Source organism: Malaclemys terrapin, chromosome 3 (assembly GCF_027887155.1).
Source record: "Malaclemys terrapin pileata isolate rMalTer1 chromosome 3, rMalTer1.hap1, whole genome shotgun sequence".
Taxonomy (NCBI): domain Eukaryota; kingdom Metazoa; phylum Chordata; order Testudines; family Emydidae; genus Malaclemys; species Malaclemys terrapin.
Genome location: NC_071507.1, coordinates 99436904 through 99459709, shown reverse-complemented (window position 1 = coordinate 99459709; position 22806 = coordinate 99436904). Strand labels below are relative to the sequence as shown.

Below are 22806 nucleotides of genomic sequence, written 5' to 3'. Positions count from 1 at the left end.
CACCTTGTCTTGTTGAGCCAGACACACCAGTCTGCTCCAACACAGACCCAGGGTCTGAACCACGTGTCCCAAAGCTGCAGACTTAACTGAAAGCAACTTAAGAAGTGTTCCTGTCTTTAACACTCAGATGCCCAACTCCCTATGGGGTCCAAACCCCAAATAAATCCGTTTTACCTTGTATAAAGCTTATGCAGGATAAACTCATAAATTGTTCGCCTTCTATAACACTGATAGAGAGATATGCACAGCTGTTTGCCCCCTCACCCCGGTATTAATACATACTCTGGGTTAATTAATAAGTAAAAAGTGATTTTATTAAATACAGAAAGTAAGATTTAAGTGGTTCCAAGTAGTAACAGACAGAACAAAGTGAATTACCAAGCAAAATAAAATACACAAGTCTATGTCTAATACAGTAATAAAACTGAATACAGATAAAATCTCACCCTCAGAGATGTTTCAATAAGTTTCTTTCACAGACTGGACGCCTTCCTAGCCTGGGCACAATCCTTTCCCCTGATACAGCCCTCGTTCCAGCTCAGGTGGTAGCTAGGGGATTTCTCATGATGGCCACCCCTTTTGTTCTGTTCCACCCACTTATATATCTTTTGCATAAGGCGGGAATCCTTTGTCCCTCTGGGTTCCCACCCTTCCTTCTCAATGGAAAAGCACCAGGTTAAAGATGGATTCCAGTTCAGGGACATGATCACATGTCACTGTAAGACCCCAAGCCTTCATTCCTCCCAGCCTGACTCACAGGAAGGCCTGCCTGCAAACAGAGCCATCCACAGTCAATTGTCCTGGTTGATGGGAGCCATCAAGATTCCAAACCACCATTAATGGCCCACACTTTGCATAATTACAATAGGCCCTCAGAGTTATATTTCATATTTCTAGTTTCAGATACAAGAGTGATACATTTATACAAATAGGATGACCACACTCAGTAGATTATAAGCTTTGTAATGATACCTTACAAGAGACCTTTTGCATGAAGCATATTCTAGTTACATTATATTCACACTCATCAGCTTACTTTCATAAAATCATATAGACTGCAATGTCAAACCCAGGAAGGCATTCAAGGAGGAAGCACTCCCCAGAGTACACCTCTAAACAGGGGAGTTCGCTGACTCAGAACCTGTTGAAACTGGCTCCTGAAACATCTTCATCGGCATCTCCTCATACCACAGTACCACAGAGTGTCTTCCTGGCACTATATGCTCCTGAAGCATTTGAGGCTGCAAGAGAGATGTTAAATCTCTCAGTGCCAGTAGTTCAAGAGATTCGCCCAGCTTCAGCGCCCAACATACTACCTCCAACACCTTCACCTCAACACCAATGTACCGATGGGGGCAGCACAGGCTTGGTCTCAAGAAGAAGCTTCCTCATCCGATTCTGAAGTGGAATCCTATGTATCCCAACCTTGCCAGTCTCGTCAGGAGGGATATATCACCTGCCCGCCCTGCATTCTGCCTCAGTGCCAGCAGGAAGCTAATAGGAGGGGACCTTTGGACTACACATAGATGGGATCTGGGGCTGTATCAGTGGCCTTTTTTGAAGCTGTGAGGTTCCCCTCGCCCCATGCAACAAAGAATGTCCCCACAGCCATCTCAGCTAGTTCCATCTCCTGGGCCTCAGGAGCATTGTCTCCACAAGCAACGTAGCATCAATACCAAGGCCAGCACCGAGCAGAGTCGGGATCCATCTCATGAACTGCTGCAAGAGGAGCAGGAACTGGACCAGCTCCTGCTACCTGTAGCTTCCTCCTCCTTATCCCCAGATGAGACAATTATAGCAGACCCTATTTTTGCTCCTCTGTACGATTTTAAGACTTATAAGGAGCTGTTGAGGAGGATGGCTGTGACCCTCGATATCCACCCAGAGGGGGTCTGGTAAAAATACCATAAGCTGGTGGATGTGATATTTGCAGCTCCAGCTAGAATAGTTCTACTAATAAATGAGGCTATCTTGAAGCTTACCAATGTCCTCTGACAGACCCCAGCTTCCCTGCCTCTGACTGCAAAAAGAGTGCAGAGATAGTACTATGTCCTTTTTCAGGCATGTGAGCACTTAACCATTCTCCTCTAGGCTCACTTGTGACAGCAGCCAATTAAAAGCAAAGACAGGGACACCAGACTTCAACCCCCAAAAATAAAGAGGACAAGAAGCTGGACTTATTCGGGAGGAAGCTTTATTCTACAGGTGGATTACAGCATCATATTGCAAACTAGCAAGCTTTGCTGGGATGCTACGATTTTACCATGTGAGATACAGTTTCAGCATTCAAAGACAAGCTCCCAGATGAGATGAAACAGGAGTTCCAGTCTTTAGTAGAGAAGGGCAAATTGGTCGCCAGAACTGCTTACAGGCAGGTCTCGATGCAGCAGATTCTGCTGCATGAAGCATGACCTCTGTCATCACAATGAGGTGCTCACCCTGCTTACGTTCTTCTAGCCTCCTTTCAAAAGTGCAACAGACAATCCAGAACCTACCATTTGCTCTTCTCAGAAAAGATGGAAGAGAATCTGCATAGTCTAAGATTCTGCATCAACCCTGAAATCCCTGCATTGCATTTGCAGCCCAGCAGTGAAGAAGAAGGAGTTCCGCCCTCATCAGTCTTAGCATTTTCCAGGATTTGCTCCTTGAGACCAAGACCTCCCAACGAGAAGGAGCAGAGGTTCTTCTTAGAGTGCTTGTTCACATCGATTCCAATCAGGTGTGCACGGGCCGTGTGCACAGTTGTTAGAAACTTTTTCCCTTAGCAGCTCCTGTCGGGTCGGCTAGGGAGTCCCATGGAGTGGCGCCTCCATGGCACTCAATATATAACCGTGCAGACCCGAGCTCCCTTCAGTTTCTTCTTACTGTGACGGCCATTGGAACAGTGCTCAGCTTGCTCAGTAAGTGCTCTTGTTAGATCTAGTTCATGTTTAGTTTTATTAGTAGTTTAGTTAGATAGTAGGTGGGGAACGGGGTACATCCCCAATCCCTATCTCTTCCCTGGGCTCCAGGGCATGCCACAAGCCCAAGGCTTTGAGCCGTGAAATGCTTGTAATAAGCCTATGTCCACAAGTGACCCCCACAACGCTTGCTTAAAGTGTCTGGGGGAAGCGCACTAAACCGAAAGGTGCAGAATTTGTAAACTTTTTCGGCCAAGAGTGAAGAGAGAGCGTGACTTCTGCCTGAAACAGCTTTTAATGGAGTCTGCTCTTCACCCGCAACTGGCTGCAGAGTGCATCCGTACGGAGTGCTCCAGCATCCATATGCAACACGGTGCCGAGGAAGGACTCTAGCACAAGAGACCCTCAGCACCAGCGCTCTCCAGCGCTGCAACCAGGATCAGTGGGCCAGCACTGCTCAACTTCCCCAGTGTCGCACAAGTGACAGAAGAAGGCTCATATTAGAAGACTCATATTATTCAAGACATAATCGGCATAAATCCCAGAGGTGACAAAGGAAGGTGCCACTGAACTGGCAACAGCAGGGGCAACCCCCGATGCAGTGGCCCTTTTGGATCCCCTGGATATATCATCAATCTCAGGGCACTTTGTCAAGGGGATCAAGGTCTGTAGCGTCAGGACACCAGCCGTATCACTCTCCTGGGGACAGACCCGCCCCTCGGGGATCCGAGGCCACCCTGTCCCAACCGCCCCCTCAACCTTAAGTTGTGGCCAAGATGTCTCCGCCACAGGACAGCCCCAGGCGTCGACTGTAGTGGCCACAATGGTCTGTACTGACCAAGAGGAGGTCAGAGACTTAGAGGAACAGGAGGACCTAGTACCTCCACTAGCCACCTCATCTTGTTCCCCAGACGAAGCTGTAGCAGGGGCGTCAGCTTCGGGGCCACCTCCAATAGATCACAGGGAGCACCAAGACCACTTCAAGCGAATCGCCCACAACATGGAGTTGCATGGGGTTCTCGAGACCAAGGTGGACATTCTCGCCCCCGAAGGTCCATCATGGATGGCTCTGCCCCAATCAAGACGGTGCAGAACAATATAAAAACTCTGTGGCGGAGGCTTTGAGCGTAAATACTTCGTCCCTTCCAAGGGATATGGGTATTTGTTTTCATACCCACAGCCATCAGGAAGTTTAGACTTGAAATTAGACAAAGATTTCTAACCATCAGAGGAGTGAAGTTCTGGAACAACCTTCCAAGGGGAGCAGTGGGGGCAAAAGACGTATCTGGCTTCAAGACTAAGCTTGATAAGTTTATGGAGGGGATGGTATGATGGGATAGCCTAATTTTGGCAATTAATTGATCTTTGACTATTAGCAGTAAATATGCCCAGTGGCCTGTGATGGGATGTTAGATGGGGTGGGATCTGAGTTACTACAGAGAATTCTTTCCTGGGTGTCCAGCTGGTGAATCTTGCCCACATGCTCAGGGTTTAGCTGATCGCCATATTTGGGGTCGGGAAGGAATTTTCCTCCAGGGCAGATTGGCAGAGGGCTTTTTTTGTCTTCCTCTGCAGCACTGGGCACGGGTCACTTGCTGGAGGATTCTTTGCACTAGACTATAAGGTCAGACTAGACAATCATAGTGGTCCCTTCTGACCTTATAGTCTGATTCTGTGATCAGCGGCCATTATTATCTGTTCTCAGTTGTCCCCTTTGGTCTTTTAGCTCACCCACGTGTACAGTAGTGGTAGCATCATTCCTCCAGAGATTAGACGTCCATGTTTTCTCTTACCTGGATGACTGGCTGATAAAATGTCAATCCAAGTCACAGTTGGTGTCCATCATTTGCATATTCCGGTCCACCTTCGATGTGTTAGGCCTCCTGATCAACTCAGACAAGTCAGTCCTGGTTCCAGTACAGAAAATACAATGTATTGGCGCAGTCCTGGGCTCAACGATGGCCAGAGCTTTATTACCTCAGACAAGATTGCATACAGTGCGGAGCCTCGTTCTGGATTTAAAGGTTTATCCTCTCACGATGCTGAGAAGCTATTTAAAGCTGCTGGGGCACATGGCAGCATGCGTTTATGTGGTCCAGTATGGCAGACTGCACCTCAGATTCCTTCAGGGCTGGATGGCAGAAGTATATTCTCTGAGAAAGCATCACATAGACATGTTAGTGCAAGTATTAAGTGACATCATCTCCCCTCTAGATTGATGGTTAGATCCAACCAATGTATGCAGGGGTGTTCCTTTCACCCTCACCTCAGCACTCTCTTACTTTAGTCCCAGATGCCTCAGACTTGGAGTGGGGTGGCTCACTTGGCACAACTATAGATGTAAGGTCTCTGGTTGCCCCAAGATCTCAGTCTACATATAAACATCAGGGAGCTGTGGGCTGTCTGTTTAGCATTCCTTCCTTGTATCAGGGGAAGGGGCTTACTGATTCTGACCAACAATGCAAACAAGTAGGTAGGGGCTTGACCCTTACTGCTCTGTCAGGAAGGAATCCTGCTCTGGGACTTCTACATCAGCAACTCTGTACTTCTGAAAGAGGCCCACCTCCTGGGGGCTCAGATCATCTGAACAGGTTGTTTATCAATCCTGAGTGGTCCCTTTGCTAGACATAGTGTAAGCAGGGGAATGGTCCTGCTATTGTGGGGAACTTTCCTGGTTTCTGCACTACCCTGGTGAAATGGGCTAGTGGAAGGATCCGAGTCCTCACTCCCACTTCCGTTACCCAGAGACCTTCCTGCCCTCGAGTATTCCCCTTCCACTCTCCTGTCTGGCAGAGTCCTTGTAACCCCAACAAGGCTGGGCCCAGGATTGCTGGGGGGCTCTCTCTGCACTGGACACTTCCCTGACCCACTGATCATTACATACAATTTAAAGCAAATACAAGGTATTTAATTAGCAATTAATTTAAAAAGGAATAAGGGAAAATGGGAAAGGTTAAAGGAAAACAGTTCACCCTGCTCTGTGGCAGGGAACATTACAAACAGTGTTTCTGGAACATCAGGGCAGTTCACAGTCTGTTCTTTGTCCCAGGCCTCCTTCTCAGGCCCTGGCTGTGCTGCAGGGATGCTGTGGGTTGGACACTTGCTCTAGTGGTGGCCACACACCTCCGGGCTTTGGATAGTGGGACCCTTCTTCCCAGCGTCAGTCCCCCGTCAGGTTAAGATCCCCCTCCCATGGACCCTTGGCTGGGGGTGTCTTTCTGCGGTGGCGCCTTTGCCCAGGGTCCCCCCTTGGCTGGCCCCAGTTGCTCACCGCACCCGGCTCCAGACTGCCCCAGGCCCAGCCCCAGCTCCACTGTTCTAGCCCTGGCTCCACTCTGCCTCGGCACTGATGCTTAGGGTTACCATATTTCCACAAACAAAAAAGAGGACACTGGGGGGGCGGGGAGCCCCGCCCTAGCCCCGCCCCGCCCCATCCACTCCCTCCCACTTCCCACCCCCTGACTGCTCCCCTCAGAACCCCAACCCCCCCCTGCTTCTTGTTCCCTGACTGCCCCCTGCTGAGAACCCCCTACCCTAACTGCCCCCCCAGGACTCTACCTGTCCCCTGACTGCCCTGACCCTTATCCACTAGCATGGGTGGCAGGGTTGTAGAAATTTTTGTGGTGCCCAGAACCCCCCACCCCACCTGCCTAAGGCTCTGGGAGGGGGGTTGGGTGGGGGGAGGAGGTCTGGAGTGCAGGTCTTGGGCTGGGGATTAGGGTGCAGGAGGGGTGCAGGTTCTGGGATAGAGTTTGGGTGCTGGGTGCAGGCTCCGGGCTGGGGCAGGGGGTGGGTGTGCAGGAGGGGGTGAGGGGTGCAGGCTTTGGGAGGAAGTTTGGGGGTGAGAGGCGGTGCAAAGGGAGGGGGTGCAGGCTTTGGGAGGAAGTTTGAGGGCAGGAGGGGGTGTGTGGGAAGGGGGAGGGGAATTGGGAGGGAGTTTGGGGATAGGAGGGGATGCAGGGGTGAGGGCTGTGGGTCTGGGGATGAGGGGTTCATAATGCAGGAGGGGGCTCAGGGGTGGAGCAGAGGATTAGGGTGTGTGGGGATGAGGGCTGGGGCTGGGGGGGTTGGGGTGTTGGAGAGGCTCAGGGCTAGGGTGGAAGGGCAGGGTAAGGGCAGCCTGTCTTCCCATTAGTGGATGGGGGCACTAGGACCCGGGGGCAGCAGACAGCAGTTGCTGCTGGCTCTGGCAGTACACGCAGACAAGGGAGAGGCAGACAGGGAGGGGGGACCCACGGAGGGGGGGGATGCGCAGAGGGGGGATGGCAGGTGGAGGCTGGGGACCCATCCAACACTCCCCCGCTCCCTGACTACCCCCCCAACTCCTCTTACCATTCTGGCTCCACGTGGGTCGGTTTGTGTGTTACACAGGACTACAGAGAGAGGGAGGGGGGTGCAGGGGAGGGCTCTGGCTGCTGGAGGCCAATGGGAGTGGGTCAATCGGCCTAGCCGCCCAATCAGCAGCCACACTCTGCATGGAAGGGAGGGAGGAAGGCGAGGGAGAAAACCTCCCCGGACATTTTAACCTTGTTACCAATTCTTCCCGGATGGCTATTTAGAGACGCAAAAGCCGGACATGTCCGAGGAAATACGGACGGATGGTAACCCTACTGATGCTGCTGCTCTGCCTCCAGCCCCTGGGCTGCTTCTGGCTCTGTGGCTGCAGCCCTGCTCCCAGCACAGGATCTGCTCTCCCTGGGCTGTCTCTCTGGTTTGGGGCTGCAGCTCTGCTCCCAGCACAGGGTCTGTTCTCCCCAGCCTCTGCTTTCTCCTTAGCTCTGCCCCAATCTGTCTGACCCAGGCAATTCCAGCTCACACAGAGGAAAGAACCCCCCTGGCCTCCTGACTCCCTGATTAGCCTGTCCGCCCTGTCAATCAGGCTGACCTGGAGTATTGGCCTCTCCCCATTGTTCCTGGGGACTGTCAGTCTCAGGGTCCTTATTTTCCATCAACCCTTCCCCTTTCTTTTGGTACTGGGAGCTAGCCAACCAAAACACCCCCACTGAGTTTTAGTAAGGGGACAACAGTCCCCTTACAATAGCATATTCTAGCTAGAAAATGGATCTAGCTATGCTTTTCTAACACATCTGAGGATTCGTTCCCCTGTGTCAGATAAATAATAAAGAAAAATATTCATGTTGCAATGTTTTACATCTTTCAGAGTATCAAAGGTCTATGGACAGGTTGTGGGGAAATAATGACAGTATCATGTTGATCAACCCATCAGTAAAAGTATGGAGCTTTTGTTATTTTTGCTATAATCAAAAGCACAGCAGTGATTTATGTATGCTGGATGAAGTCCTCGTTGCTGATATTATTGTGCAAGTACTATAAACAAAGGACTGTTTGTTCCTTTTCCCACATTGGCCATTGATTCATCTGCAATCATGCTCCCAAACTTTGAATTGTTGAATTGTTTTTTATATGGCTGTTATTTCTTGACCAATATATTCAATCAGCTGACTTTGAATAGTGTTGCCCCTCTGTTGCGTAGTAGCAGATGTCTGGAGCCTGGCAAGTCAGTTTTCCACTAGAGAAATCAGTACTGGTAATTTTCCACTCACAAAATGCCAGCCACCAGCTAGGGAATCCCTGTTCTCTCCCCGTCTCATGCCCAATGTTTCCTTTGTGGCTCTGATAATCTTCCCCCATGGGTCCTTTTTAAACCCTTGATTTGTCACCTCTGTCCTTTGTCCTGTTTGGGAATTTTCTATTCTCCACTCCCTCCTGCCTGCAGATAAGCAGGAGGAAGTAGCTTTCCATAGGCTTCAGCTAATCCATTGTCCCAATAGGCAGCCATTTAGTTCTAACAACCTACCATCATATCTTGTCTGGGAGAGACCCACCAACAGTCAGCAGTGGTGAATTCCACATCTGCTCAAAGGCATTCCATGATACAGCAGTTTCATAACTTCATATTATCTACCAGAATTCATAAATTGGACAGAGATTCCCCAAATCATCATACAGAGCAATAGTCAATTGGGGCCACAGAGTGATGTTCAGCAAGAATATATTGGAACCTAGATCAGAATGTATAGAAAAGATATACTATAGAGCAACTGAGTCTGCAATGCCGGGTACAACAAATGTTGTGTTGGTTATTAAGAAAAATAAATATTTTAAAGAGAGATGTGATTTCCAGTGCAGAAGAAAAATGAATTAGGCTGATTTTTAGCACAGTCATAGAGTTAATTAGAATCTTATGAGCAAAATGAACTGAGTGAAAATTGACTAAAGTCACTCTTTCTCTTTACAATGTGTGTCTGTTCAGCTGATTCTACTAAATGTATAGAATTCCAGAAAATTGAAAGTTGACATTTTTATCTCTCTGCCAGCAAGCAAAGGTCAGATTAGCCAAAGCAGCACAAAGAAGGACCCAGAAACTGGAGGGACCAAAAGAAAAGGTGCTTTAGCAACCCAGAAAGGCATCAAATCTCATAGGCCAGAAAGCATACTAGAAGGCCAGGCTGTAATAGAAGAAGAGCCTGTCATCCTCCCAGCTCTTGAAAAGAATGCTGTAGATCCACAACCGGTAAGAGATTTTAAATCCAAATTTCTGCAAAAATTTCAGAAAAGCACAATAGAAAAGTGGTCCTGATGATTCTTTTATTAAGTGTGAAAATCTAATATCCTGATACTATGTAAATCTTATATTCTCAGCCCTTTTGCTCTACCCAGTATTCTAAATTAACTAGCCCTGTTGTATCTTCCTTCTGCACTCATATTTTTATGTACATACCTATGGCAGTACCTCCCTTGGTAACCCAATCTGCCATGCCCTCCATCCTTTCCTCCTCAGTCATTTTGTTCAAAACATACTTTTCTCATGAGGCCTACTCTTCATACTCGTATTCTTTAGTATCTGTATTTGTGTATTCATGCATGTGCATATGTTTGAGTGTATGAAGGAAGAAAGAGGGTTATGCCACAGTGCACACACACACACACCCCTCAAGATGCATTCATCAAAATCTTCACAACCGCATTATCTGATCACTGAAACCATCTCCTTCTGTCATAGAACCACAGATTTTAAGGCCAGAAGGACAATAATTATCATCTAGTCAGACTTCCTGCCTAACACAGGCCATATAATTTCACCCAGTAATTCCTGCACCAACCACATATCTTGTGGTTGAGCTCACATATATATTTTAGAAAAACATCCTAAAAGCATGAGCCTCTACCACCTGAACTGAAGAACCAGAGGAGAAATCCTGGTCCCATTGAAGTTAATGGGCAAACTCCCATTCCCTTCAAGAGGGACCACAAACTGAGAGACTGCAGGAACACGCGCTCGACCCGGGGGCGCTTGCGAGAGGTGGGTGCACCTCATTACAGGAGTCTATAATGAACTCAGGGCTATGTGCTTATATGACAGTCTGGCAGCAAACATCTCCTGTAGTGGGTGATGTGATGGTTTGTGGGTTTAAGTATGTGCACATGTACACACAAATGCAGATGGAGGTATGAAGAGGGGAGGATTAGTTTACATTGGCCTCATGGGAAAAGTGTGTCTTGAAGAGAAATATGAAGGAAGAAAGGATGGAAGCATGGTGGACTGGGTTAGAAAAGATTTCCAGTTAGGAAAAGGAGTTACATGGAAGATGTCCGGTGTCCAAGAGTAGGAAAAAGTTATAAGTGAGAGCATCTTGGGTGGAGTAAAGGGAGTGAGCAGGCAATAAAAGCATATCCTAGCAGAGAAGTAATATGAGATTGTGGTGGTGGTGGTGGACTTTGAAAGTGAGAACAAGAAGCTTGAATTTGATTGAGAATAGTTTGAAAAAGCCAGTAACAGGATTTAATGAGGATTGCTGAGAAAGGCAGGAAACTTAGATGAGTTTAGCAACTGCATTCTAGATGGACTGGAGAGGTCAGGGGATGTGTCATGGAAGAAGAGGCTGCAGAAGCTGAGATGTATGATTATTGGGGCATGGCTGAGGGTTTTGACAGTGGGGTTAGAGAGGTAAGAATGGATTTTGGAGAATGTGTAGAAGAAATAACAGCCAGATTTGGCAATGCAAAGAGACTGAATATTCCCTCAAGAATCTAACATAGTTTCTGTGCATCAGTTTCTTCATCTGCAAAGTGGTTCAATAGTATTTATATACATCAAAAGTGTGTTGTGAGACTTGTAAAATAATTAAAGGATGAAAGGCAGAATTATTATGAGTCCATCATATCAATACCATTTAACATTCTGTTTATATACACCTGAGTTCTCTTATAGTGAAATGCGTTTTTATAGAAAAACAAACAGATTCATTTTACAATCAGAATATTAATTGCATGCTGCAATAATCTGAACAATGTGGAACTTGAAGGTCTTCACTGTAGAGATTTTCACTGTTTCGGAGTACACTAGAAGTGAGTTCCACTGTAATAGATTTGAAGGTACATTTTTACTTTTCTCCACATAAATTGTGGTTGTTGGTTCTCAGATTTGCCAGCCCAATAAAACCAAACATCTCAAGGGCAGAAGACCTATATTTAAGGCATGGACCAAGCACTCAGAAGCTCTTTCTCCATCTCTCCTTCTCCTGACAGTACTGTGAATGTCACACCCTCAGTTGACTGCAGCAATGGACATCAGACTTAGACATTTCTGTGCCTGCTCTTTTCATATGGGATTTATTCCCAAACTTTTGTGGTATTAGATCTGACAGGCTTGCAGAAAGGTGCAGCTGTTACAGAAAGATTGTCTATCCCATTCTTATTATCAACAGACTTCTCAACATTTCAGTGTGATTTACTAGGACAAAGGGGACACAAACTCTTGGGGCTTGCTTATTTTAACAAGATAAAGCAATATCTGGTTATGTTCTAAGGCTATTAGGCATAGTGCTCAATAGCGAATGATGCAAAGCTACACCAGCATTCAGCATAGAAGGGTAGGGGGGACATGCACACAGCACTGTCCCTTTAGAGAATGTAGTATGTACTCTTCTGTGATACGCCAGGGTCTACACATGTGTTTTGAGTAGTTTGCATATTAAGGATTGCTAGCATGCAGCAGTCCATGTGCTGAGGAGAGCAGAAGAACTGCAATTATAGTGGCTGCTAAATGGGGATTGCAGGTGAAAAGGAGGAAGGCTTATGCATCTATGCAAGTGGCTGAGTACAGACTTATCCTAGGTGAGTGTTAGGTTTCCCAGAGAGGAACTATTTTCTTCCTCTTAAGGATTTTTCTTCATTCAGGGTCCATTGGACTTTGGCAGATCTGGTTCTTAGATTCCAACTTAGAGCTAAAAGCGCCTTTCCCCGCTCCCACCCCCACCCCGAAAAAAGAAAGTCAGTTTTGCAGCTACATGTTTGATGTTGCAGGATGACTTGTCACGTAAGCATTAATATCTCAAAACAAACTTACATGGTCTTTACTGGTTAGACTAGAGAAGCACTTCTGACCAATCTCCTGAACTCACTAGTCTAGAAACAAGAAAAACGGAAGTTTCTTCCAAGCAAACAGAAGTCAGGGCAGAGTCTATCAGAAGCTAAACTCCTAAAATAGAATTTTTAAAAAGCTGAGTGTGATATTTCCCACAGAACAAAATCCCAATAAGACCAGTTATTATATTTATTAGTTGCATTTTTCCAACATGAAATCAAGAGTTCAATAGACAGTTACTGAAGTTTTGTATTTTTCAAGGATCCCAGATAGCAAGCATGAAATCATTAGGAGTACTTCACTGGAGTATTGCTCTTCTGCTGCCCTGGACTACAAGAAGGCCTGTCAGGAATTGTAAGGATTAAGTTGAACTATAGTCTGGAAAGCTAGAGGGGTAGGATCACAAAGCCCTGGCATTGATGGTCCTTTATTATCTTTCTCAAGACTTTCTGGAGTAGTGGGGAAAGGAAAATAGATACAGAAATTGGGAGCACACCCAGGGACTCAGAATATTTCTTCCAATTGTATGGAAACTTCGATGAATTCCTGAGAGTATTCAAGACTGAAAGAACTTATGTTCAAGCTTAGTGAACATTCTGAAAAGTAACCCAGTTATTCTTTAACACCCAAAAGAGGTTCCACATCCTATCTTGGAGTAATCTGTTTCCAGAATTCTGGAGAGGGCAAATTTAGAAAAATATGGGTTCTAATAACATTAAGTTCTTTGTCTTATACTTTATTATTATTTTTAATTATAAATTTATGTATTATTTATTGACACCTAGCTCTTATACAGTGTTTGTCATCAGTAAATCCCAAATTACTAATTCCAGCCAAGCAGAATGTCAGAGGTGAACTCTTGCTTCTTGTTTGCCAGATTTTTAGTCTTTCTTGCATCCAACAAACACCTCTGGATGTTCCTGTAGTAGGGTAAGGAAGGGGGCAAAGCAACTTCCTCTGAGAAATATGCTCATGTTCTCTGGCAGAGACAACAGATATTTCCTGGCACATGTTTATTATGGATTCCATCTTGAAGCAGGGGATAGAAAGGAATTAAAGTATTTTTCTATACTTTGCTAAAAAACCCAGTGTCTATTACAGATGTGCCTAGGCCAAGATACAGTCTTAGGAAGTTTTCTGACTCTGTTACAATCGAAAATATTGTTTAGGTATATAAGCATTTTCATTCCCAAAGACTTTAGGAGATAAACTACTGCCTCATAAGAATGGCCAGACTGGGTCATACCAATGGTTCATCTGGCCCAGTATCCTGTCTTCCAACAGTGGCAGGTACTTCAGAGAGAATGAACAGAACAGGTAATCATTGAGTGATCCATCCCCTGTTGTCCACTCCCAGCTTCTGGCAATCAGAGGCTAGAGACACCCAGAGCATGGAGTTGCATCCCTGACCATGTTGGCTAATAGCCATTGATGGATGCATCCTCCATGAACTTATCTAATTCTTTTTGTAACCTCATAACAGTTTTGGCCTCCACAACATCCCCTGACAACAAGTTCCACAGGTTGACTGTGCATTATGTGAAGTACTTCCTTGAGTTTGTTTTAAACCTGCTGCCTATTAATTTTGTTGGGTTACCCTTGGTTCTTGTGTTATGTGAAGGAATAAATAACACTTCCTTATTCACTTTCTCCACACCATTCTTGATTTTATGGGCCTGTATGATATTCCCTCTTAGTCATCTCTTTTCCAAACTCAAAAGTCCCAGTCTTTTTAATCTCTCCTCACTTGGAATCTGTTCCATACCCTTAATCATTTTTGTTCCCCTTTTCTGTACTTTTTCCAATTCCAATATATATTTTTTGAAATGGGATGACCAGAACTTCACACATTATTCAAGGTGTGGGTGTACCATGGATTTATATAGTGGTAGTATGATAATGATCGGTCTTCTTAGATATCCCTTTCCTAATGGTTCCTTAAATTGTTAGCTTTATTAACTGCTGCTGTACATTGAGTGGATGTTTTCAGAGAACTATCCACAATGACTCCAAGTTTTTTCTTGAGTGGTACCAGCTAATTTATATCCCATCATTTTGTCTGTATACTTGGGATTATGTTTTCCAATGTACATTTCTTTGCATTTATCAACATTGAATTTCATCTGCCATTTTGTCTACCAGTCACCCAGTTTTGTGAGATCCCTTTGTAACTCTTCTCAGTCTGCTTTGGACTTAACTATCTTGAGAAATTTTGTATTGTCTGCAAATTTTGCCACCTTACTGTTTACCCCTTTTTCCAGATCATTTATGAATATGTTGAACAGCACTGGTCCCAGTACATATTCCCAGGGGAAACCACTATTTACCTCTTTCCATTCTGAAAAAGGACCATTTATTGCTACCCTTTGTTTCCTGTCTTTTAAACAGTTACTGATCCATGAGAGGATGTCTCCTCTTATCTCATGACTGCTTATTTTACTTAAGAGCCTTTGGTGAGGAATCTTGTCTAAGGCTTTCTGAAAGTCCAAGTGCACGCTATCCAGTAGATCACCCTTGTTGACCCCCTCAAAGAATTCTAATAGATTGATGTGGTATGATTTCCCTTTACAAAAGCCATGTTCATATATGTGTCTGATAATTCTGTTCTTTACTATAGTTTCAATCAATTTGCCTGGTACTGAAGTTAGGCTCACTGGCCTGTAATTGCCAGGATTGTCTCTGAAGCCTTTTTAAAAAATCAGCATCACATTAGCTCTCCTCCAGTCATCTGGTACAGAAGCTGATTTAAATGATAGATTACGTATCAGAGTTAGTAGTTCTGCAGTTTCATATTTGAATTCCTTCAGACCTCTTGGGTTAATGCCATCTGGTCCTTGTGACTTATTACTGTTTAATTTATAATTTTTTCCAAAACTTCTTCTATTGACACTTCAATCTGGGATAGTTCCTCAGATTTGTCCCCTAAAAAGAATGGCTCAGGTGAGGAAATTTCCCTGACATCCTCTGCAGTGAAGACCGATGCAAAGAATTCATTTAACTTCTTCAAAATGGCCTTATCTTCCTTGAGTGCTCCTTTAGCATGTCGATCATCCAGTGGTCCCTATGATTGTTGGCAGACTTCCTGCTTCTAATGTACTTACAAAACTTCTTGCTGTTAGTTTTTGAGTCTTTGGCTAGTTATTCTTCAAATTCTTTTTTGGCCTGCCTAATTATAATTATGCTAAACGGCCCTGAAGCAATGTACAGATTGAAAAGCTTTACTTGTCATTGGCATGACACTCATTTCCAAGTAAACTGCAAGAATGTTTTATAGATTTGATGTTTGGGACTATTTTAAAAAACTTTTCATAGATCTGTACTTGCAAGGTAATCTTCCTTGTTGACGGTTGTTGTCTTCCAAAGTGTCTATCGAAAACAGCTGAACTTTCACAAACAGTTGAAGGGTTTATGATTAAATTTAGAATAACCACCCCTGGCAACCCTCCTCTAGAGCCAATGAGGTATCTCTGCATAAATATATTTGTTTAGGAATCCCCTTGATACCAAATTCAATTATATTAGTCCACTTTTAAGTAGTTTGCTGTGGGGCACCAGGGTCACCAGTAGCTCCCCATTCAGTGAGGCAGACTGCTTCTTAGGTGTGACAGCTTGTAAACCTAGGGAGTGAGAAGTCCTCATGTCCATCCATGCTCCTAGTGGTTCTAATGCCTTCATACCACAGAGCAAAATTTCCCCAGCAGGGTAATGTGTGTCCAGGAAACCAATGAAAAAACAGGGTTCCTACTCTGCCACCCATCACAGCTTCTAAATGGTAAAAGGTCCTCCAGAGCCAGGCCCTCTTGGAAAGATTATTTACTATGTTGTTTGTATTTATTTATATTACAATAGTGTTGAAAGTGTGCTAGATGAAGTACAGATATGTAGGAAGACAAGGAAGAATTTACAATCTAGAAAAAGAAAGACATGCCAAGATAGTTGGGGTCAAACCAAGTGCAGGCACTTCATCTGTTCCACGTAAAATTTTGTCAGACATTTGGAGCCGATATGTGATACTTCTTAAGAGAGACTTCTTAGGAGTTCATGTTCCATTATACAGCACATGAAAAAAAATTGTCCGTTACTCGAGGCAAGAATTTTTTAGGAGGGAGATCAAAACTTATGGTTCAAAGGATCCCTTGGCCTTCCCCCGACATTGTATTTGTAGGAAAATAATGTGGACGTACTCCTGCTGCCAAACAGTGCTTGTTTTTCCTATAGCCAATTGCTCCCGTTAGCTAAATGTGATTTTTTTTGTTCTTAAGACTGGGGTTTAATTTCAATAAAATGTTAACTCTACAGGTAGATGAATCATGCCTACTTTCAGTTGTTTCTTTACCACAGAGATAACATTAGTAGATGAAGAGAATAAGAGATACTCTTAGAATAATTTACTATTCATTGTAAATAATGAATAATGCAACTTACTAGTCACATATCTCTATTGGAAAGTGAATCATATGTCCTCGTCTATGTAATGATCATGGGGTTCATTAAATAAACTAATGAATGAGAAAGGAATAAAACTAATAAAACAAACTGGAGAGTTACTGTGGAGAACTGCTGCATACAGCCATGCAGTGTTCCCAATCCCCGTTTCCAAGGCACATCTCCAAAATTCCTATGTTCATAATACTGTCCCTTATGAGGAAGCATCTCTAAATGATAATATTCTACAAACATAACTCTACAGTAGGGGCACTCAAAACTCAGTGAGCAGTTGAGGGTTTATGGTTTTATAGAAGAAAAGCAGTCTTTGTGTACTATATGCTGAGGAAAATGTTACATGAAAACCTTCAAGGAGTGTAGTTCCTTATTTTAGTTTCACTTTGATAAACATGCAAGTGAATGTGCAGTTCTAGAAGGAAATTACAACAATGTAGTTTGGCATTAATACTGAGACTTCTTTTGAGATTCTTGTGAATAATGTGAAATGTATAAGTTTGTGAACTAATTTATGGCTTCTCTTGCTGTAGTTAGGCAGCCTGTGTTCAATGTCTAACAGTTTACTGAAGTACTTCGGGATGTTCACTGTGAATGCGTATTAATGTCATTAACAAATTAACATATTGCCTTTGGCTTCACAGACTCACAAGTACATTATACAAGCACTGGTGTTGTATAACAGTTGGCCACTTACCGAGAGTCAGTTGGCATTTATCCAGGCACTGAAAGAAATGGAGAAAAATGAAATCAAAGGTATGTCACTTTAAACACACCTGCCAGAGTGTGCAGTATGGTTTGTTTTTTAAAGATGTTGTATTGGTATATCACTTATTTCTATTCAGTAAATACTTAAGATATTTCCATAACTTGTATTATTTTGGTAACAACACACTTTTGTCAATTTAAATAGCAAGGAAAAGGGGTGCTATTAAGCTGAAATTTACGCAGTATTTTCTTTCTACAGGCAAAATATGGTCCATGTTTACCACAGTAAAAGGAAAGATGAGATGTTAGAAGGTGGCATATTAAACACCACCCCATAGAACACATTCTTAGCCCTATCCACTATGTGGAAACAAAATGAATAACTTCCTACAGCGAAGCCTAACCCTCAATCAAAAACCTAGGAATTTGTATTTATTAGTATTCATCATCTTTACAGGATATTCAAACAAATGGAAAAATACCATCAACATTTAAAAAAAGACGGGGTAGCCCAGAGCACAGAACATCATACAATATTTTTCTTAGGGGCACTGGTTAGTTCCAGGCATTAAATATCAAAAGATTCTCTGCCCAATAACTTTCACAGCTAACCAGTCAATTACAAACAACAAAACATAGTCTTGCAACACATACATTGGGATCTCAGGGCTCAACTTTATACAGGAAGGTAGGACAAGAGTGACTGCAACTATAGTTCTGAATACTTAGCAGGTGTATATAAAGTTGTGTCTTCACTGTACAAGTAAACCAGTGTAAGACTAAGAAAAGAAAAGACTCTCTGCAGATTGAGAATTCTGAACTATATCTGTGTATAATATGAGGTAATAGAGCAATAAGAAAAAGGCAATGTGTCCAGTCACTGGCTCTTTTTTGTTGCTATAAATTCCCCCTCCTTTTGTTTAATCATATTGTATGTTCCATACTCTCAATCCCCCCTTTTCACAGAAGTAAATGCATCTGCCTCTTACCGTTTGCTTCAAATATCTTTCCCAATATCTGGCATTACACAGGCCAATTTCAGTCCCTATTTGGCTCTTTTATTTCAAAAGCTATGCTAATGTGGGTCTGTATTATGACTTGGATTGTCACCTGCCCAGTTAAATCCTTCTAGGAGCAGAAGAAACTGCATAAAATGTGGGGTAATGGTTAAATCAGGTTGCATATGAGTTAACACATCTTGACCATGTGTGCTATAGATTCACCCCCAGAATGCCTAACTCCAGACTCCGTGCCAGAATGCATAATCCAATAAAACTTAGAAGCTGTGATGATATGCGTACTATTTCTTTAACTCTATAACAGCAAGCCAGGCAGGACAAGGGCTGGGAAAGGTCTTAGAGGAAGCTCTATAAAACGCAGCAGAGAGAGACAAAGTGGCTTTAGAGATAATACTATTCCCCATATTCTAATAAAGTTTCTTTTTCAATATTAGAACAAAGTGACTCTTTCTATCATTGTCACAGGTCAGAAGTAATTAGTACTCTCAATAAATGGCTTTGAAGTCAAGTAAATTTCTCATCTTTGCTTCCTCTTTTACCTGACCTGGAAGCCTTTTGTATATATATATACACACACACACATATATGCATATTCTTCTTAGAGTGATTGCACATGTGCATTCCACTCTAGGTGTGTGTATGCCCCAAGCATAGTCGCTGGAAAATTTTCCCTCAATGGTACCGTTGGGGTGGCTTGAATACCCTCTCCTGCTGCATGCCTATAGCATCAGTATAAAGTGCCCCATGTTACCTCAGTTCTTTTTTATCTCCCATGATGGTTGCTGAAACTGCTATCCTTACTTTCGCTGGCTCTCAAAGACGTCTTCTCTTTTATATATTTGTGCATAATTAGCTAGTTGTAAATAGTTTTTGTCAATTTTAGTGTAAGTTGGTAACTTACTGAGTTAGTGATGTTTTTGTCCATTACCTGGTGCCAAGGCATTCCTCGGTCACCAGGCTTCAAGCCCTGCGCCTCCTGCAACAAGGCTATGCCCCTGAGTGACCTGCATTCAAGCTGCTGGGAGAAGCTCACGTGGGGGACCGCTGCCAGATCTGCTCAGACTTTAAGCCTCACATGAAGAAGGACCAGGCTGAAGTTTTTGCTCATGGAGCAGCACTGAGACCTCCATCTGAGCCAGGCCAGTCTGACTGGACATAGACTGGGCCCCAGCATCAGTAAGGAGCCTACTGGAGTCCCGGCACCATTCACCATCTCCAGTGCCTAAGAAAAGGCACAAAAAACTGTTGAGTGTCAATCCCCAGCACCGAAGACAGCCAGGCACGGAGATCAGAGTAGAGTGTGACCTAAGTCAGGGTACTCCTCTGTCTCAGTACCACAGAAGTCAGCACCATTGACTCTGTCACCTACACAGACACCGTTGAGTCCAGTACCAGATGAACCATCTACATGTGCGATACAGCGTGGTACCAACACTATCTCAGTGCCGACCATGTCAGTGGTGTTTGCCACTGCCAGAGACCTTCTATTGCTGTCAATACTGGTATCACTGGCCATACAAGAGTTGGCGGTGTCACTGCTGGCAGTCAGGAAGGAAACCCATTGTTCCGATCATTGTTCGGTACCAGGCCCTTCGGTACTGTCAAAGGGGAAACCTGCTATGCGGATATGATGGCTATGTCTGGCCATCCAGACATCCAGGGGGATCTAAGCAGGCCCTTTGCTGGGACACTCAACAGCACTATACCAGTTCCCATGATCAGAAGTGGATTAAAGTTTCCTGGGGCCCTGGGCCAGAGCAAGTAGGGGTCCCCTCCTCACCTTTTCCGCCTGCGGTGCTGCTCCCATTCTGCCCCTTCTGCCTGCGGTCCTGCCCACAGCCCCGCCCCTTTCTGCCTCTTCCTTGGGGGCAGGGCCCACCCCTGTTCCACCCAGGGTTCTCCCATTCTGCCCGTTCCCACACACTTCAGCCCTGCAACCCATTTTGCTCCTTTCTCCCCCTCCCCATGGCCCCAAGTCCAGAGAAGTTCTATCCCTGCACCACAGCAAGGAATGAGAGCTCCTCCAATCCCAGGGCCACAGCTGGGGTCTGGGTGCAGAGGCTTCCACCCTCCACACTTCTGTGGAGTACCAGGATCAGGTCGCTGGGACTTCTCCCATCCTGCCCGGCGCTTCTTCCAGAGAGCGGGTGTGGGAGCTTCCCCTGCCGCCCAGCAGTTTCTGTGGGAGACAGGTGAGAGGCACTAGGGCTTCCCCTGTCCGGGGACTTCTGCCAAGGACAGGGTCGGGGGTCGCTCTGGATAACCAGTCCGTGTTTTCAAATGACATATCTGTCTGATTCCTGAAGGGCCTAGAAAGGCTATATCCTCAAGTAAGAGAGCTCTTTCCTCCCTGGGACCTGAACTTGATCTTATCAAAGCTCATGGGACCTCTATTTGAACTATTGGCAACATGTTCATTATTGTACCTCTCCTGGAAAGTGGTTTTCTTAGTGGTCATCACTTTGGCCAGAAGGTCTCGGAGCTCCGTGCCCTCACATCAGAGCCTCCGTATGTACTCTTTTTAAAGATAAGGTGCAGTTACGTCCTCCTCCCAGTTTCTTCCCAAAAGTGGTTTCACAGTTTCTTAGTAATCAGGCACTCTGTGCCATATGCAAATAGGGAAGAACAGCACCTTTACTCGTTGAAGGTTAGATGAGCCCTTGATTTCTACATAATAAGGACTAAACCATTCCAAACGTCCACCCAATTGTTTGTAGTGGTAGCAGATAGGATGAGATTGTCTCCCAATCTTTTCACAGACAATTTCGTTCTGGATCACTTCATGCATTCATACTTGTTACAGTCAAACAGGTGTTCCACCTCCAGCTAGCCTGACTGCTCATTCCACAAGGTCTCAAGCATCCTCAGCAGCATTCCTATTGCTGATCCCTATTCAGGACATTTGTAAAGCAGCAACCGGGTCTTCAGTGCACACATTCTCCTCCCATTACACCATCACTCAGCGGTCCAGTGCTGATGTCAAATTTGGTTGAGTTGTCCTGCAGTCAGTGTTTCCATGAACTCCAGTCCCTCCACCTATTCAACTGCATGGACATCACCTAGAGTGGAATGCACATGTGCAATCCCTCAAAGAAAAAAAAACTGTTACTAACTTCCATTCCTGTTGTTCTTTGAGATGTGTTGCACATGTCCATTCCACGACCTACCCTCTTTCCCCTCTACAACCCATTTTTCTGAAAAGAAGGAACCGAGGGGGCGCAAGGTCGGCTGGGTGCTTTATACTGGCACTATAGGCACGTGGCAGCAGAGGGTACTCAAACCGCCCCAACAGGTATCACCGAGGGAGAAATTTCTGGCGACTGTGCTCAGGTCACGCACACACCTAGAGTGGAATGGACAGTGCAACACATCTCCAAGAACAACAGTTACAGAAGGTTAGTAACCATTTTTTATTGCTTAAAGAAAGTGGTAGGCAAATGTTCTTTTGATAGCTTTTTCAGTTTGTATGTGCTAGTACAATTATTTATGAATGCCTCTTACTTTTAAGGGGAAAGAACCATTAAGCTTCTCATTACCAAGTGATGCACAACAGGCACTCCTACAAACATAAAAAGGATCCTACTGTTGGGTATAACATAGTGATTTGATTTAACAGCAAGAATATTTGTGAAGAACAAGTCTATGACTTACATTTGTAGCTGGTTTTTCAGTCACTGCTGTTCTCTTTGTATTGGCTGGTCTGTTTCATCTAGTGAAACATTTTTAAAAGGAGGTTTTATTTCTTGCTGCTATTGTCTGAGTCTTCAATTATAATTTTGGAAGATGCAGGGAAATGTATGTGTTACTTTCAGAAGAAGTCATTTTAAACTAAGCTTTTGACATCTAAAAAATTATCGTTCTTGGAGAAAATTGTCCAGACAGCATAGGAGCTGCAAGAGGCTCATATGTAGCCTTAACACCCCATCCACACAGTCACATTGGGCTGCACGTTACCTCCATGTACAATGAGCCAGTTTATAGAAGGACATGGATATGACCTATGGCTCTACAATTTTACATCCTGTAGTTATAAAATAATCTGTTTCAGTCCAGAGACTGGAATAATGTCCACAAAGCAACTACAGGGCCATTGTACACGTATCTTGGTCATGCATTAGGGACAGGATTCTGTCCCCACAACTCCAACATCGTTAACTCCCATGAAGACCCATTACTCTCCTCAAAAGTGTCCAAGATGGTGTATGTGACAGAATTTTAAAGTATAAGTAAGAGTAATAGATTAGTTTCAGAGTAACAGCCGTGTTAGTCTGTATCCGCAAAAAGAAGAACAGGAGTACTTGTGGCACCTTAGAGACTAACAAATTTATTAGAGCATAAGCTTTCGTGGACT

The 22806-nt window shown here is 44.4% G+C and overlaps 1 protein-coding gene across 2 annotated transcripts in view; it reads left to right on the top strand.

Moving 5' to 3' along the window:
• The window catches only part of ADGB (androglobin), a 206653-nt gene that overhangs the window by 153122 nt on the left and 30725 nt on the right, over nucleotides 1-22806 (top strand). For both annotated transcript variants that reach the window (XM_054024508.1, XM_054024507.1), the window contains exons 28-29: nucleotides 9239-9435; nucleotides 17373-17484. In XM_054024508.1, coding sequence (XP_053880483.1) covers nucleotides 9239-9435; nucleotides 17373-17484 — 309 coding nt within the window. The remainder of the gene's footprint in view (nucleotides 1-9238; nucleotides 9436-17372; nucleotides 17485-22806) is intronic.